The sequence below is a fragment of the Phocoena phocoena genome, chromosome 1 (genome assembly GCF_963924675.1).
Source record: "Phocoena phocoena chromosome 1, mPhoPho1.1, whole genome shotgun sequence".
NCBI classification, from domain to species: Eukaryota; Metazoa; Chordata; class Mammalia; order Artiodactyla; family Phocoenidae; genus Phocoena; species Phocoena phocoena.
The window spans coordinates 5700425-5718021 of record NC_089219.1 but is presented as its reverse complement, the minus strand read 5'-3'; the positions used below and the strand labels follow the sequence as shown (position 1 = coordinate 5718021).

General features: G+C 42.7%; 1 protein-coding gene across 2 annotated transcripts in view; it reads right to left on the bottom strand.

Moving 5' to 3' along the window:
- Positions 1-17597, bottom strand: part of CAMTA1 (calmodulin binding transcription activator 1) — an 888226-nt gene that overhangs the window by 3627 nt on the left and 867002 nt on the right. For both annotated transcript variants that reach the window (XM_065882980.1, XM_065882989.1), the window contains 6 exons: positions 15710-15897; positions 14971-15217; positions 13732-13803; positions 11984-12004; positions 10369-10562; positions 9507-9581 (listed from right to left, as the gene is read on the bottom strand). In XM_065882980.1, the coding sequence (XP_065739052.1) occupies positions 9507-9581; positions 10369-10562; positions 11984-12004; positions 13732-13803; positions 14971-15217; positions 15710-15897 (797 nt within the window). The remainder of the gene's footprint in view (positions 1-9506; positions 9582-10368; positions 10563-11983; positions 12005-13731; positions 13804-14970; positions 15218-15709; positions 15898-17597) is intronic.

Genomic DNA, 17597 nt, shown 5'->3' with positions numbered 1-17597 from the left:
CTAGCCTCACATAGCATTAAGTTAAGGAGAGATGCACGTCCACACACGGAATGACCACGACTGTCTATTCAGGAAAAATGAGAAATTCCAATGTTCAGACATTCCAATTTTCTAGGCTTTCCTAACTCCTGAACTCCACCGGAGAATTTAGTTTTTAGTTTCATTATGCAGTTTTCACAGTCTACTAGCGTTAGAAATACATAATATTAAAATGAGTTAAATGGCACAGGAAGTTTTTTTTTTTTTTTTTTAAACGGGAAGTTGTTAAAGGAGAAATTAGGAAAAAAGGAAGAGAACACTGGTGTTCCAAGAGCTACATGGGTTCCTTAGTATGTGTTGCGTTATTTTAGTCCTCACAACATCAGAATCATCTCCAGTTCATAAACGTAGAACCTGAGATTTACAGGAATTGAGCAACCTACCTCAAATTATATAGTTAATAAATGGCAGAGTGGGGATTTGAAGCCCGGTTTGTCTGACTTCACTCCTCCACTCTGCTGCCTCAAACAATATCTCAGGGCGACAACAAGAAAAAAAACATTTTTAAACCCAATTCTTATTTTATTGGTTCTCCTAAAAGTCTGTACAAAAATACATGCATTTGGAAAATTTCCATGGCATGAGATGAGTACGTTGTTGAAACTGATGACGACAATTACATTTTCTCAATTCTAAGACGTCATCTTTCATAAGACCCTATGTTGATTCTATTACAATGTTCTGGAGGAAAAAAAAATACCTCCACATAAAACGTACTTATGAATTTTACGACTGAAGTAGATCTGAAACATGAAAAGAATGGGTCTAAGAATCAAGGCAACCGAAGACTTTTAGCCTCATTCTCCAATTTGCAGATCATATTGGTGTTAACTTACCTCTGCAAGTTTAGGTGAACTTGAGAGACTTTTACAGTCTGCACTACTGAAATCACAAGTGGAGGTTTATGTTACTTGAGGGTAGATTATTAGGATAAGACAGCGGTGCCTAATTTTTTGTTTCGTTTTGCTTTAAATCAAATGTCAATTGGGTAAAATATGTTTGACTGTTATGCTGCCTCCAAAGGAACAGAAAACAATTAATTCTATTCACTGAAGTGGATGAGAACAACATCTGATACTAGAATTTTTGTTAGTACGTTCTAAGAGACAGATGTTTCAAGTCAGAGTGTTTCAAATAGTCACAGAGATGTGTGGCCGCCTTGTCTCAGTCATTCAAGACATGAATAATGACTAAAAGGCATAGGTTAACTGAAAATGCCTCTACCACGAGAAAGATACAAAAAGTTTGACAGTTATCGTCTCTGGGTGATTTTCCTTGCTTATTTGTATTTCCAAAATGTACTACAGTGAGTATGTGTTTCCTTCATAATAATTATTTCTGCTTGTCATTCTTTAAAAAAGTTTCTAAGATGTTTTTCTATCCACCTGTTACTACTACTGTTTCTTACAAATGTTGTAGTCACGTGACATAAAAGAACAATTGAAAAGTTCAGTGGAGGGGAAAAAATAAATAAATTTTATAGACCAAAACCAAAAATCGATTGAGCTAGTTTCATTGATATTACCTATATTGTAAACATATTTTCAGTGTGAAAACTTGGTAAAGGTAGAGCAGAATTTTTGAAATTGGAATGATACTTGAAAATTCTGTACCTGTAGTCACTGTATCTATAGAACTGAGAATACAGAGGTCCAGTAAACTTCTGTTACATTACGTTACACACACTCAGCTAAGGGTTACTGAGTTTTGGATTCTCTTAAAGAATTGTTAAGTGTTAGCCTCATTCAGGGCTAGGAAAGAACTGAGTCTAATAATGTCCAGGTTATCTAAAAACAAATCCCATGATAATTACACTTACTTCTGAATTTCCTCACATGGAAGACAGGCAGAGCAGTCTTCCTTGAGACTGTGAAGACAATTAATACAACATAGGAACTGTAGCTTCTGTAGGCACAAGGCAATTGCTACTATAAGGAGAGCTGCCAGGACCACGTTTCTGAACTGTGCATCAGTAACTTCGAAAATGGTACTCGTGTTCCTGGCTTGAATTACGGTAATTAGTATAGCAAGACTTTGACCTGTGACCATCCAACTATTAAAATTAAAGACAAGCCCAGGATTTCCCCCAAGCACTCTATAGGCTGAAAATAATCTTTCGGATATTGTTGCAGTCTCAGCCCAAACCCAAACCCAAACCCAAACCATGTTGCATTGTAATGTACTGAAGTGATGTGGTAAGCGACAGCACTGAAAGCCAGCAGAAGCCCACGGGGTTTCTTTCCATCAGACGTCCCATGATCGTTTATGGATAAATGAAGTAGGCCTGCTTCAGAGACTCGTAGCGAACAATGGCTCCATGGGTAAAGCATTAGGCAAAGCGGCTTCGTTAACATCTACTCAGTAATGCTCAGCCAGGGAAATGTGTCATGAGTCAGTGGACTTTGGCAGGTATATTCTCGCAATGCTGGACGTCAGAAATATACAGGGCAGCCAGATGCGGCTCTCTGCTTCGTTACCTGTTGCTCTGAGAGCTGCAATAGCTCGTGGGGGGGGTTTAGGAAAAGAGAGGTCTTGCCATTTTCCAGAAATCTCATTTGGATTGCAAAACAAAAAAGACAGAGAGGCCCAATAAGAATGACACAGAGCATGTTGTCTGCAATGTAACACACGCCACTGTGTTCCCCAAAGATTCATTTCCTAAAAGAGGCAAGTAAGACAGAATTACTTTGGAGATTTAAATTAGATGACGCACCCCACCTTCATCGCTTACTCCTTACCGAGCAGACTGGGCCATTTGGAAACCACACCTCACGTCAAATTTAACTACGGAAGTGTGACATCCAAGCTGTTGACAGAGCACTGTTACTTTTCTCAAACAGTTCACTTGCAGGCATTGTTAGAGAACTGCCCCTTGGACCAACTTGTAGAGAACAACACAAAAAGTCTAAGTGTGACCCGCAGAACTTGCTAGTGACCCACTGGAGATATTTTGCAGGGCTGCTCTCAAGAATCAGTGCTGTCCACGCTACTTACCAAGATAACTAGCAGCATCTGGCCCGGTTAAGTGTTTGGAAACCCAGTTGTCAAATAGAGAGAAAACCTGTTGTTTAAAAATTGGTGACCAGAAAGTGTTATCTCTTCTTCCTCCGATCAGGGCTCTTTTTATTCCAGCTGGATGGCTTCACCCACCTTTATTGAACATGGGTAACTAGGCCAGCAATTTACAAGAGATCGGTTATTTCAATACCAGGAGTCTTACTGTTTACAATACCTGCAGAGACTGTTTTAGGTTATAAAGCCCTCTCACAGAAATCTGATCTCACTAGGGAAAGAAGAAATTTGTCTAAGGCATTGTCCTTTCTAGTCTCAATACCTTGAGGACAAACCTGTTATATAATTCAGCTCTTTACTATTTCCTTTACACCTGAGGCATCTTGGTTTTCTGCTGTAACACTGAATAACACCCTGTTCAAGATATTCAAAATCCAACTGGAATATAGTATCCTCAGCCAGAGCACTTAAATATTTCTTCAAGCTTAGAAATCCTTCAGTCATTTGCTGAAGTAGTATAACACCTAAGTGAACTAAGAAAAATAATTAAAACTGTTGATTCAAACATCTCTCTGTGTATAATGTTTTCTCTTGACAAGTTATTGTGTCCAAGACAAAACAAATCCCTTTGACGGTATCAGGAACTGGATGACTGCATTTTAAGTTACTGGGTAAATTAGGGGCCAAGTCTGGAGGAACGACTGAGTGAAAATGAGCTGGCTTCGGTGAGGACCATTGGGGGCTTTTTCTTAGCTTTCCCTGAGGCTGAAAATTTGAAGACACATTGGTATTTTCTGATTGCTCTGCTGCTGGAGTTAGCCAGCTGGACCCTAATTCTGATAATTGACGTCACCTCCCTTTTTAGACATCCTGCTGCTTCATTAACTTAAAAAGTTGGGGTCAAATCGTATGTTACACGTACTGTACCGTAAAATGTAATTCTTCATTTTTCAAATATTATCTTTGGGTGTGTAAACCTTAAATGTCTTAAATATGGTATACTTTATACACTGGTAAGTATATTAGCTTCTTTGACACAAATTCCAGGAATATAAATCCTCCTCGGAGAATGTCCTGCCTCCCAAGGGTAACTTCAACTTGGGGACTCTTGGAGGACCGTCATGACTTCTCCGATGGACGAGAGATCCTACTGGGAATTAGACAAGACACAGCTAAGCTGTTCCTCAATTCATACGTTAGAGAACAATGACCACACCGGAAGAAACCTGAAAGCTTCTGAGTTCCTCTCTCTCAAACCCCCTAAGACTGAGTGGCATAGAGGATGTTATGAAAATCCAACTTTCCACGCACGAGGAGGAGTTTTAGGAGCTCACAGCGGAATGCAGCAAGCATTCAGGAAGTTAAGGTGGGGACTCTGGTTGGCATGGAAAAGCACTTTTAGAAAATGTACTCTTGAAAATGATCATTAACGTACCAGACCCTAACAGGCTTCAAAGGTACATAAGCAACCGCTTTTACTAAAATGTTGGATCCTTGCAGCGGACGATATAAATTGCATATAACGTGCAAGATACTACAACTTATAGTTAAATTGAATACTAGGGCATGCACCTGTTCTCTGGGAGGTTTTTTTCTAACGGAAAGAGATATTATCTATGTATGCAGAGAGAGAGAGGGACTAGAAAAATGGACATTTGTGTCCCCCTTTCTCTTATATTTCAAACACAGACATCCCTGAGCCAGCGCCACTACATGGGACCTGAAATGTTTTAATTGTAAGCAACTGTCTAATTCTAGAGAGGTCTGACTAGTTAAATTTACAAAGGCAAGTAGCTGCTTTATTTATTTATTTTTTTAACAAATTTCTCCTTCAGTGACTATCCATGGTTTTCAACAGGTGAGGCTTCAGACCTTTTACAGGGATAAGGTTTTGATTTAGGAAGAACTTCCAAAAACTGAATTCTCCTATCACCCCAGGTTGGCAAACTACAGCCCATGGACCAAGTCCAGCCCAATGCAGGTCTGTGTATAAATACAGTTTTATTAGAACACAGTCACAACCATTCATTTTTGGATCGTCTGTGGCTGTTTTCATGTTTCAGCGGCAGAACTAAGAACAGTGGTTCCCCCTTATCCATGGTTTTGCTTTCAAGGTTTCAGCTACCCATTGGTCAACTGCGGTCTGAAAACAGTAAGTGAAAAATTCCAGAAATAAATAATTCACGAGCTTTAAATTGTGTGCTGTTCTGAGTAGCATGGTGAAATCTCACACTGCTCCACTCTGTCCTGCCTGGGACGTGAATCATCCCTTTGTCCAGCGCATCCACACTGTGTATGCTACCTGCCTGTTAGTATAGGAGAAACAGTGTGTGTATGTACACATATACATAGCATTCGGTACTATCCACGGTCTCAGGTATCCACTGGGGGTCTTGGAACGGATCCCCCATGGATAAGGGGGAACTACTATATTGCAACGGACATTTATTATCTGGCCTTTTAAGGAAATGTTTTTGGACACTTGGCTTAAAATATAGTGAATAAATATTACCGTCAACATAAATGTAGTGATACGGGAAATGATCTCTCCAGAGACATTAGAAGTTGGAGATTTTTTTCTGAAGCACTATCTTTTCTCTGAAATCTTGCAAATGACCAGATACGGTATTAGTGTAAGGTGAGAAGGGAGGGTGCTGGATGTAGCTGAGTTGATAGAGCTAACCGCCATGTTATATTTTACCTTAGTTCTTTGTCACGTTAGATTTTAAATGCATCTTCTCTTAAGACAAAAGGTGTCAAGTTAATCTAAATTCCAGTGTGATTTTGGTGAATTCAATTCCTGGCTTTTAAAAACCAGTTTTCTGCCAGTAAACCGTTTATTATAACTTAAGATGTGTCACAGTCACGTCTCCATACTTAGAGGTCAGCATCACATTCTAAAATCTCATGAACACTCATGGTGTCCGTTGAACACCCACTCACTATCACTTCCTTAAAACACAAATTCCCTCGGAACATCCACTCTTGACTGCAATATAGGATATACAGATTTCGGACACTTCACACCACCCTGTCTTTCTTCAGCGCTGTCATTAGATGCTGGAAGTCAGGTTTGTTCCCTATTGGATCATGAATGTCCTGAGTAGGGTTCAGAAAGGGCAGCTCTGGGTACTGACTTACCTCACAGCACCAGGGAAAGGGAGAGTTAGAAAATGAAACTATGTAACTCTAAACAAGAAATAGATGAGTTAAAAGAAAAACAACCGTATTGCCTAGTGAGCCTTTTTCCATTAGAAATTTTGACACGGCAGTAGTCGAATTTCACGTGGCAGATTATTTTCATCGCAAATAACCACTTGCTTAAGGCTTTGTTCTAGTGCAGGCTTGTTGAGATTTAAACTTGTCCCACCAGCCACTGTTTTTTTTTACACTGAAGGCTTCTCCCACCAAGTGCTACGCATGCCCTGCGGTGGCTTCAGAAGGCCCTCCCTTTCACTTGCTCATGCATTTGTATGTCTATGGTTGTATGTGACTGTTTTCCTGTTGTATAAAGTAGCAGTGTTAGTAATTAGGGTTAGTTTTTATCTTATTTCATTCGAAATGGATGTGAAACTTTACGGGCATACCTAGACTGCAGCCCCATGCAAGCAAGCAAAAAGCAAAATATTGAAAATGGAAGATAAAGAGAAACTGGCTAGCAGGCAGCTAAACTCACCCTTTTGTACAGCCTATGGTCCACCAGGGGGCTTTGGACAGTAAAACAACACCAAAGAGCTATTAGCATGTGAGGGTCACAACAGAAATCTTATAAATAGCTTTATTTCAACAAAAAAGACTATAAAGGGTTCCTTTTTTGGTTGTTTTTGGAAAAAAAAGAAAAGGAGAGTGGTGGTGGGATATGTGAAATGAGCAGGTAGGAAATTCACCAATTTATCTTTTAGTCTAAAAATGCTGGGGTCCATGACTGAGCAAAATCCTTAAGGAAATGGGACACTTCTTACTGATTCCTGAAGCCACTTCCTACCTACCTTTTCTGAGAGGGTGTCATGTGAGGTTGCCTATTTTAATGCTTCTAGGGGACAACACAGATGACAGTTTCTCTTAAAATAATATTCAATAACCCAGAATGGCAACAGGGTGACACTCATTCTAGGGAAAATGAGTTCAAACTTCCAGGATAGATTTTTCAGGATTTCTTCAGGTCCCTTCATTGAATATATGGGAATGGAAAGTGAATAGTGACCTTACACAGTCAGTAGACAAAGGTTTTATTCCAATTTGCCTGCACATTTGTCTAGCATCTGGAATATCAAAGGGCAAGTAAAGAAAAGAGCCAGTAGGGGTCATTGTTTAATCCCAAATAATGAACAGAAATTCAGATCCAAAATCTGATGCTCTCTTCATAAAAAAACTTATTAGCTTCACGAGGATATTACTGGTTAAAATATGGACCAAAGAAAGGCAAAATCCTCATGAAATGCTTTTCTACTTGTTTACAAAAGGAGAACTCTAAAAACATGAGTGAGACGATTCCTTCGTTCAGCCTTCTGTGGGAAGCAGCCTTTCAGGCGTTTATGTTTTGCTTAAACGTCTTACCCTGTCAATTCACTCAGTTCACCAAATGTAAACATGGTAGGCTTTGGCCAAAAAAAAAAAAAAAAAAAGAAGAAGAAGAAAATGAACACGGGACTTTACGTAGTTTTGCTCACAATGACCAAGGTGGCATTACCTATACATATTTTCAAAGTTTGAGGATAAGACCAGAAGAACCGAGGAGAATTTAACTTGTGAACGTTTGTTTGACGTGGCTTAAGGAAGAGCCACGTGGAGGCGGTTTCCTCGAAGATAAAACCTGCTAGGAAAGTGTTAATCACAGACTCAGCAGTGCTGGATTGAATCCTCCTGGGTTTTTTGTTTTGCAGGAGGAAGAGGAAAAGGGGAGAAGAGTGTGAGCACGTGTGAGAATATATGGCAAAGGGTCCAGGTAAGGCCTTGATATTTTCACCAAAGGAAGAAAAGCAACTCCTCTATTTGGCTGCAAGTCCCCTAAGGCTAAGTCAAAGGTACGAGTAAATAAGAAGGAAACAGAGACTGACTCTGGTAAGGCCTGGAGGATTCATTTCATTACGCCCTGGCCATGCCGCATATTCTGATACGCATTTCCGAACAAGACTTGCTATTTCAGAGTGTTGATGTGGGCACTCATTGCTTAGCGTCACGGGGAAAACCCCATCACTGCGTGGCGGAGAGCAAACGCTCTGCGGAGGAATACGGTAAATGTGCCTGAGCTGCCCTGGCAGCATTCTAGCTAGAGAACACCGTATATAACCTAAAAAATGTTCCTTTAAAAGTTTTGATCACTGTGCATGTGTGGTTCTGTCCACATTCCCTTCCGTGGTCATGTAAACGAATTATTTTGTTAATTTAAGTAAAAGTGCACACAAGTAGCCAGTTAACCCCTAGTAAGTCTCAAAGTTAGAATACTGTCAAAGTTAGCAAGTAGACAGTTTGAGGGGAAAAAAAACTAAAGTGAAACCTCTGAGGAATCAAACTGCACCTGGACGCTCGGGGCTTTGGGTACAATTAAACAGGAAAGAGGAAATCAGACATTAAAGAGCTTGTTTTCAAGTTTGGGTCTGTAAACTGCATAGCTCCCGATGCACAGAGAAGCGACAAAACTACGTGGAGAGCCATCTAAACACAGCTCAGTCGGCCAATGTCACAGAGGTCAGGCCGGAATATTAACCCAAGCAAAGAAAAGAAAAACACGGTTCACCAGCCCCCAAAATCTGAGTTAAGGACCTCGTCCTCACCAAGGCATCCCAAACTCAGGAAAACAAAGAGAAACTCCCCTGGCGTAGCTGTGCAGGAAGATGCTGGGGTCACCGGAGCCCACTTCTAGTTGGAAATGCACCTCTGTCTCGGGTGTGTTTCCTGCCCTGCCCAGTTTCATTCTGACCACCTCTCCTGTTTCTCATCACAGACTAGCTGGAATTGATCACTTGATGGAGGGTGTTAGCTCTGACACGGCCAGTAGAGGGCACCAACTATTTAGTGGAAATTCTACATCAGAAAATTTGGATGGCATTAGTGGTGTCCCAACCTTTCCTTCAGAATAGAAACTCTGTGTCTTTTCTGTTTGGACACACGTTAGCACAGTAAGGGTTCAGAGTGAAGAACACACTGCTAAAGAAAAATCTGGAATGAAAAGCCAGTCTGACTAAGTTGTCCTCGCACCCAAATTAAAACAAAAACACTGGCATGATCTCCGTGGTTCAATCTCTACACAGCATCGTCTGGAACAGCGACCGGTATTCTTATGGCAGCAACTCAGTCCCTAGTTAAAGAGCTCTGTTATCCTAGTGTCATTTGGGACGTGTACCCTGATTATTTGTGGGGGATTAGCTTCACCAAGGAGTTCATGAGTGGTTAAGGCGATGAGGGTGGTTTTATTATTCTCGACGAGGAAAATGTCGGGATGAGGGTTAATGTACCTGTGGCGACAGCGGCGTAGGAACCTCATTATTTTTCGAGCAGCCTGGTCCTGCTTTTTGGTTAGCAAACTGCTCCTGAAAAAGCCAGAATATGAATTACTGTCACGAGAAGCTGTAAAGCTTCACGTGCGAAAGTTGAAAGCCGGTCAGCGGTCAGAGAAAACTCTTAACCAAACAGCTCATGTGGCAAATCCAACAGCACAAGCCTATTTTATGGTTCTGAGTCTGGGCATCCCTGGGGGAGAAGGAAGGAGGGCACTACAGACACTTTCACCTACTTGGAGGGAGATAATAGAAAGACTAAAGATAAGATGTCCTGTAACTGTTCTGCCCCAAGTCTTTATAAGCTCCTTTGTTCAAAAAGGCATTAGACAGACTTTCTCGGTTTAGAAATTGATTCGCCTGTGTTTGCTGCTCTCTTTGGGCTATTATTTTCTAAACTTCTTTCGTCAGTGTATTTTCCGGTGCTAGAAGTTTTTATTACACTCTTCAAAATGGAGTGGCTTAGTACTACTTACTCTCACAAGGTCTTAGGTATGGAAACGCTACAATTTAGACGACTCTATTACAGCGCCAGCTTTCTGAGTGGGAACTGTGGTCCAGCCAGACTCTGATACAAGGTGAAACTGGGTGGTGGCATCAAAATGATTGGATGGGGGGTGGGGAGAGAGAAAGGAGAAGCTAAATAGACAAAAACAGGCAAAGAGGACAGGTGTAACTCTACGAACACGTGACATCTGGACTGGTCTGGGAAGAAAAGAGCTGCAAGATGCTTTACTCCTTGTACAGGCCTGCGTGTCAACAAGGGGCAGTTCTTTCGACTCAGCTGGGGTTCTCTTGGCCGCCACGAATCTTGACCCACCTGAGTTTCTGCTGTACGATGACTGCCGTCCGCCGAGCCTGCCGTCTCCTGCCACACTTTTTATAACTCCGGTAAAACTTCTGGATCAGCACAGCAGCACGCCGGCTCTGCTGAAATTTTTTTTGTTCGTAGTAACTTCGGAATTTGCTCTGGATCAGGATGGCAGCCTGTGTCATCTTTTTATAAAGTGCATACTGCAGGGGGAACAAGAAGAAGCACAGCAGTAACAAGGGGGGCCACGCAGGCCTGGGTGTCCTCTGAGCCCACCAGGTGGGGACGGCAAGAAGGAAAACTTTTCCCTTTCTTGTGATATTCTCTGGGGGTGCATCATTAAAGAGGCAAACTAGGCATCTTTTCACCTACCTTTCCAAAATGCAAAATGTTACTTTAAGGGTTTCCTTCAGACAATGCATTGATTTAAATGTGGGTTTTTTGCCCCCCAAATATCGTTTGCCCTTTTTGGAAAAAAGTTTTAATGGCAATAAACTGAGACATTTAGGAATCGAAAAAGTATTATTTAGGAGGTAAAACTTGAAATGCTGAAGACGAATATTTCCTATCCAATTTGGAAACATTTTAAATTAACCTCCCATTTTTAATTGGATGCCTCGCAATTCCTGCCAAACACAAATCTACTTAGCAATCAGCATCTGATTTCTAACTAGCATTCCCCTCGACAGATTTCTGAGTTACAAGGTCCCAAATACAAGGCTTATCATGAAACGCTGACACCTTTAAGCCATTTTAACCTGCAAAAGATTAATGCTCGTAAGACCGACAGTGGGGTGAAGCCATGAAACTTGGAAAGCGGCCCCGGAGCCGGGGACGGCTTGGGAGCCAGGCCCAGCACCCTCCGGCCAGCTTGCCGCAGAGATGGAAAGTGAGGCATGAAGGCACGGTGCGGGGAGGATGGGTCCTCTTCCCTATCAGAGTCCAGGCAGGAAAAATGCAGAGCTCTCCAGATTTTAAAAAAGACTATGTCCAGATTGCTAACGACACAGACTACAAGTCTGGGGACAGGAAGTCACAGAGAAGCGCTTTGCTCACGAGAAGGCAACTTACCATCAGAGGGACAAGTATTCCTCAGAAAATCCCTGTGTCTAAGTATCTCTCTGCATGTACGAGGTGGAGTGAGGAAAGGAAACAGACACAGGGCCCTTCTGCAAGAATCCTGTTGAGTCTTATCTGACCCGCCTGACATTTTCATTTGGCCAAAAGTCTTTTAAGACAAGGATGCTGCATCCTACAGCGCTTCTATCGCCTGGACCCGTGCGCTCTGCATAGTCAGAACCTCCCGGGCCACGGTGAAGCACGATGGGAAAAAGGGAAACATCTTCAGTGGCTCACAGGGTTCACGGCAATTGTTTTGGATGGATTGTTTAGATGGACACTGGCCAAGAAAATGTCCAATGACTGTTACTGCTGAAACCCACTGCAACGGCATCACCACGTGGTCCCCAGAGGATAGATGTGCTGTGGTGAGGTGGCCGGGCGAGGGGGGTATGCCTACGGAATGACCGTGCCATCTTAATGGCCCCTTCTTGTAGCTGGTGATGGGTGTGAAGTGTGTGACTCTGGTGGAATGGTTTGTGAGAGGACTTGGGTGTATCATTACCTTCAAGGCTATCCATGTCAGCTTGGGGGAGAAACAGAAAATACAAGATTAATGTTAGATCGCCGAATAGAAGGAAATGAAAAACCAGAACCAGAACCAATGAAACTCCCAACCAAAAAAAAAAAAAAAGGAAAAAAGGCAACCTGGCTATCTTCATGCCTTCCATCTTCCAAAATACTTGTCTTATATTTGTCAGTATTTTTTTTTAGATGCCTTCCGACTTTCTGGTTGTAGCCAACACTTCTTTGGGAGGGGATTAAAAAAAAACCAAACTCACGTTTTGGAATTAATACCTGCTGAGATCACAGACTTGAAACTTGATTCTGAGTATTGCTCGAGCTAACAACAAGCCAGGATGGTTCCCTGCTGTGGGGCTACAGGGACTGTGGTGTCAGCGTTTACACAATAAACCTTCATTTCCTGGGATCACGAACTCAATCGGCTGTAAGCTAAAGAGGTTCCCCACCCCTCACCGTTAGAGCTTAATCCTAAAGAAACTTGAGAATGGCAACCTGAATCAGACAAATGCTAGAAATAACAAGAGAACAGAATCCTGGATTTCTGTGTGGCTGGTGTACATTCCTTAAACAAAAATGTAAGACCTACCGAAAGCACAACCTAATAAAAGGTTCTAGAATCTACTGACAGGACCGAGTTTTATTGTATGAACCGGTCAGAACTCAATTCGGCAATTTTTAACATTTTATCACCACCTAGGTGGTTAGAAAGGTCTAATATTTACTTAATCTCTCTGAGCCTCAGCTTCTTCATCTGCAAAATGGAAATAAAATTGTTTACTTCAGATATTTTTGTAAGGAGAAAATGAGATGATGAGCATAAAAGATCCAGGACGTGCTAGGTGCTCTCTTCCCCATTGATGGGAGCTACATGACCCTGCAGGTAGTTTCAGAAATAGCAATACTGCACGAAAGAGTAACTCAGATACTCTTCCTGCGACACTTAACTAAGGAATACAAAACAGTCTGGAATACAAAACGGTTTAAGATATTCTGGGCTTCTTCAGATTTTTACAATTCTTCATTTTAAATCGGATAAGAAGAAGCCAAAAGGAAAAACCGCTAAGGACTATGTAATGTATATAATTCAAGGCCAACGATAACAATTAGTATTTACCTACTCCAATCACCATATTAAATTCCCTTGAGTTCTTTAATTACTAAATAGTTTATAGGTAAAATGACTGAGACACAGAGCCTTATTTCAGACACAAATAACTTCCTCCGTATCAGACCAATTCTGCAGGCAGGTGATACCACTAAGAGGCCAACGATCTGAACAAAAATTATTTTGCGGCATTAGTTGCAGGTGGCTTTTTGTTTGCTTGTTTTTGTTTTTTTCCCTTCTGGAACATTTCCCTTTGGTTTTTCTTTTTTTTTTTTTGCAGTACGCCGGGCCTCTCACTGTTGTGGCCTCTCCCGTTGCGGACCACAAGCTCCAGATGCGCAGGCTCAGTGGCCATGGCTCACGGGCCCAGCCGCTCCACAGCATGTGGGATCTTCCCGGACCGGGGCACGAAGCCACGTCCCCTGCATCGGCAGGCGGACTCTCAACCGCTGCGCCACCAGGGAAGCCCCCCTTCGGTTTTTAATCAAGGCAAGTCAAAGTCAGTCTTTGGATCAGGCACTGGATGTCGTGCTCTTTGCCAAACCACACACCAGACCCCCCAGGCCTGTTTGGATGCTGTGTGAATAAGGCACGTTCCCATGGCGACCCAGAAGCTGGCTCACCTGTTTATATTTTCTGTAACAACGCTGAATGACAGCTGCTGCCACTTCCTGCTGCTCCCGCAAGGGTCGGCCCTTCAAGGGAAAGTGAGGCAAGAAAAGAAATAATGATGTCGTACAAAATATGCAACATTCCCAAGACTTAAATGGAATCATGACTCATTTAATTGACTTTCTCAGAACTGAGACCAGAGGTTTACCAAAATGCAGTGAGAAGTTAGTATCAGGATAAATTAAAAAAATGAATTTACAGAATAACTCTCTTATTATTCCTGCTTCTAAATAGAACCGTCATATTTGGATGTTAGGAGGCCTAAAACAATATTCATTTTCAAAGTATTTAAAGAATTAGGTATTGCACTATTTGTCCTTATAAATTTCCGTTCTCTGCTGTCTTTCCTAAGATAACACCAAGTCCTCTACTTTTGTTTTTATTTATTTATTTATTTTTGGCTGCGTTGGGTCTTTGTTGCTGCGCTCGGACTTTCTCTAGTTGCGGCGAGCGGGGGGCTACTCTTCATTGTGGTACACGGGCTCCTCATTGCGGTGGCTTCTCTTGCTGCAGAGCATAGGCTCTAGGTGCACGGGCTTCAGTAGTTGTGGCATATAGGCTCCGTAGTTGTGGCTCTCGGGCTGTAGAGTGCAGGCTCAGTAGTTGTGGCGCATGGGCTTAGTTGCTCTGCGGCATGTGGGATCTTCCCGGACCAGGGCTCGAACCCGTGTCCACTGCATTGGCAGATGAATTCTTAACCACTGCGCCACCAGGGAAGTCTGGGTCCTCTACTTTTGGATCAATGATTGATGGCTCGTAACACCTTCTTAAGGAGGTCAGAGACTCCTCTGAGAAACCGTGGAAGTCTCTGGACCCTCTCCCACCAAAAATGCACTTTACCATACAATTTTAGGACAATCAGTCACCAGGCCTCCAGCTAGAAACCCCTGCTCTAGGTCATAAATTCCTTGCGGCAGAGGTGTCAACTTACTTTATATTAATTAGATAATAAATATCCATTATTATTACCAACAGTTCAGATGGTGACAACCATCACACTACTTGTCAGTTTTATTTCACTAAAGCTTCTGACAATTATTAATAATCTCATGGGACCTAATTAATAATGTCAACTGACAATTCTATCGATTCAGAAGAAAAAAAAAGAAACAGCGTATGCTTTAGTTTGAACGACTCTGACTTTCCCGACCTTAAGAGCGTCACCGCATCAGGACTCTGTTGTCTTTTACCTTGTACTTCCGGAAAGCTGTCTGGACAAGCCTGGCCGCTTCATAGAGTTCTCTCTGTTCGTGATCAGACAGAGTCAGCTGAGCAAATTCATTCTCCACCTTCTCACTGGTAGACGCACTCAGGAATTCAGACCAGTCTGCGGCCGAGGGAAGGCTGGGTTTCTCGAAAGCTATTTCACTGACTGGTGAGCCTACAGGGCTCAGGCTGGTATTAGAAGAAGGGGTTAGAGGCTCGTTATATGCACTTCTGAAACAAGAAGAGACACAGGGGAGAGAGGCTGGTGATTGGTTTGCATGATGCATTGCACGCTGGTCAACGAGACAAGATGGTACCTACTGTGGACCATGAGGGATATGCCTTCACTCAGTCCAGAGAGCTGCTAGGCAGACTCTGCATGTCCTTCAATTAGTAACTTCACACTGAGCACCTGTTATGAGTTTAGTACTGTGCTAAGTACTAAATCCACTGAGTCCCCCAGCCAATCGTGAAACTTCAGGTGAACTGGCGGGGGAACACCAGGATACATTATCTCCTGCGCTCTGACGTGGGAAGAAAAATCACGGGAGAGGTGAGGACGTGAGGGGGCCTTGGAAGAGGCAATGGAGCTCGTCTTAACGCTTCCTTCCTTCCTTGACAAGGCCATTCATTACACGGAACTCCTCAGATCCAGTGGGCCTCCGGAGCCTCCACGTAAACCCGGGAGCTGGCCCTGGGGAGTGGCCCACAAACGCTACTGACCTGATCTGGGCGGCATTTGGCAGATGGTCTGCGTCCGCTAGGTAACCGGCCAGCCAGCTCATCGTACTGCTGATGGTGGCCGCGTCTGTCCTCTCCAATGCCGGGGACTCCGTGGGCACAAAGTTCTCCTGCTTGATCCGCTCAGGGGTGGCTTCGATGATGTGCTCTGCCAAGGTCATCATGTTCACCTGGGGCCCAGAGGTCACAGAACACTCAGGTCAGGGTGGCCCCTTAGAGGTTATCCAGGCCTACCCCCACTCCCCCCACCGTGGAAAGAAAGAAAGGGGAGAGGGCAGGCTTACACCTCAGTCCAGTGCCCTCCCATCTCATCGTAAGGTTTTCCGATTCACCTGAACGTGCTGAGATCCCAGATCTGATTACCTCCACATCACAGTTTGGTCCCAAACCTTAAGTCTTTGAGAACGTCAGGCTTGCGCCTACTTTCCACTCTCAGCTAGGATCAACCAGTTAAGGATGCTATGACTGGGCAGTCCTGGTCATATTACTGTAGTGACACTACTGGTTACCTGACCACCATCACTCCATTGTGCCTTGCCCAGAGAACCCCAGTTTTGCAGAGAGCAGCAACGAGCCAACATCCAGGGGACAGCTCGTGACTGATACAAGCCAACTGTCCTAATCCCCTTCTTGGTCTCCCACCTTCCGTGCACCAAGGAGGGGAGGATCCGTGACCCACTTCTGGACAGGAGACTGCACAGAAGTCTGCTGGGTGGGCTCTGGGCAAAGCTTTTGCTTTCCTGATGAAAGGTATCGATGCACCTGGCCCTTTCCCCCTCCTCTTCCTGCTCTGACTACAGATGAGCTCCAGAAGCTACATTACAACCGTAAAGCAACAAGCACGAAGACGAAAGGCAAAAGAACAGAAAATCCAGAAAAAATCCTGGTCCCAGATGGCATTATTGAGCAATTGAACCTCTGGACTTCTATGAGAAAAATAAATCATTTTCTTATTAAACCCCTGGAGTTAGGTTGCTGATACCTGCACCCAAAATACATTCCTAATGGATACATTTAGGAATCCTCAAAACTAGTCTGGAGTAGATATATGTGGTCAGAATCAGAGATATGACCTTGTTTTTAAAAGTTTCCTTGCACAACTCTTGAAAATGGAAGTTGAGATATAGCAGTTTAAGTTTTTAAGTGAATTGAAAATGTTCTGAAAGGATCTATACAAAAATGACAAAATGCTTATCTTACAACATGCGTGAACCTGAAAAACATTATGCTAAGTGAAAGAAGCCAGACACAGAATATGACAGGTTATGATTCCATTTACACAACATTTCTAGAAAAAGAAAAATTCTAGGGGAGAGAAATCAGATCAGTGGTTGCCCAGGGCTGGTATGGGAACAGAGAGTGACTGCAAAGGGGCACAGGGAACTTTTGGGGTGTGATGGAAGTGTTCTAAATGGGACCACGATGATGCACAGCTGTAAAAATTCACAAAAGTTCATTGCACTGGGAACTTAAAGTGAGTGAATTTTATGGTATGTAAATTACACCTAAATAAAACTCTTAAAAACACTTATCTTGGGTAATTTTCTAAATTTTCAACAAAGAACAAGAATTATTGTGACAGGAATAAAAATGAAAACATTTAAGGAAAAAAATATCACAGCTTTTCTTTTCCTTTTATATTGGCTCTCTTTGTTTGTGAGTCAAACAGGAGGAGGTAAGTCCTACCTTGATTTTTTTTCATGAAAGTATTAAAAAGTGGAATTTCTTGAGACTGAAGGTTGTAACTATCTGTAGTCACTCCTCTCCCAAACCCTCTATTTTATAAACACGTGTCAGTGTAAGAACACCTTAATATCATAATAAATGCAACATTTTGAGTAGCTGATTTTTCATTGTGATAGCTACAAAA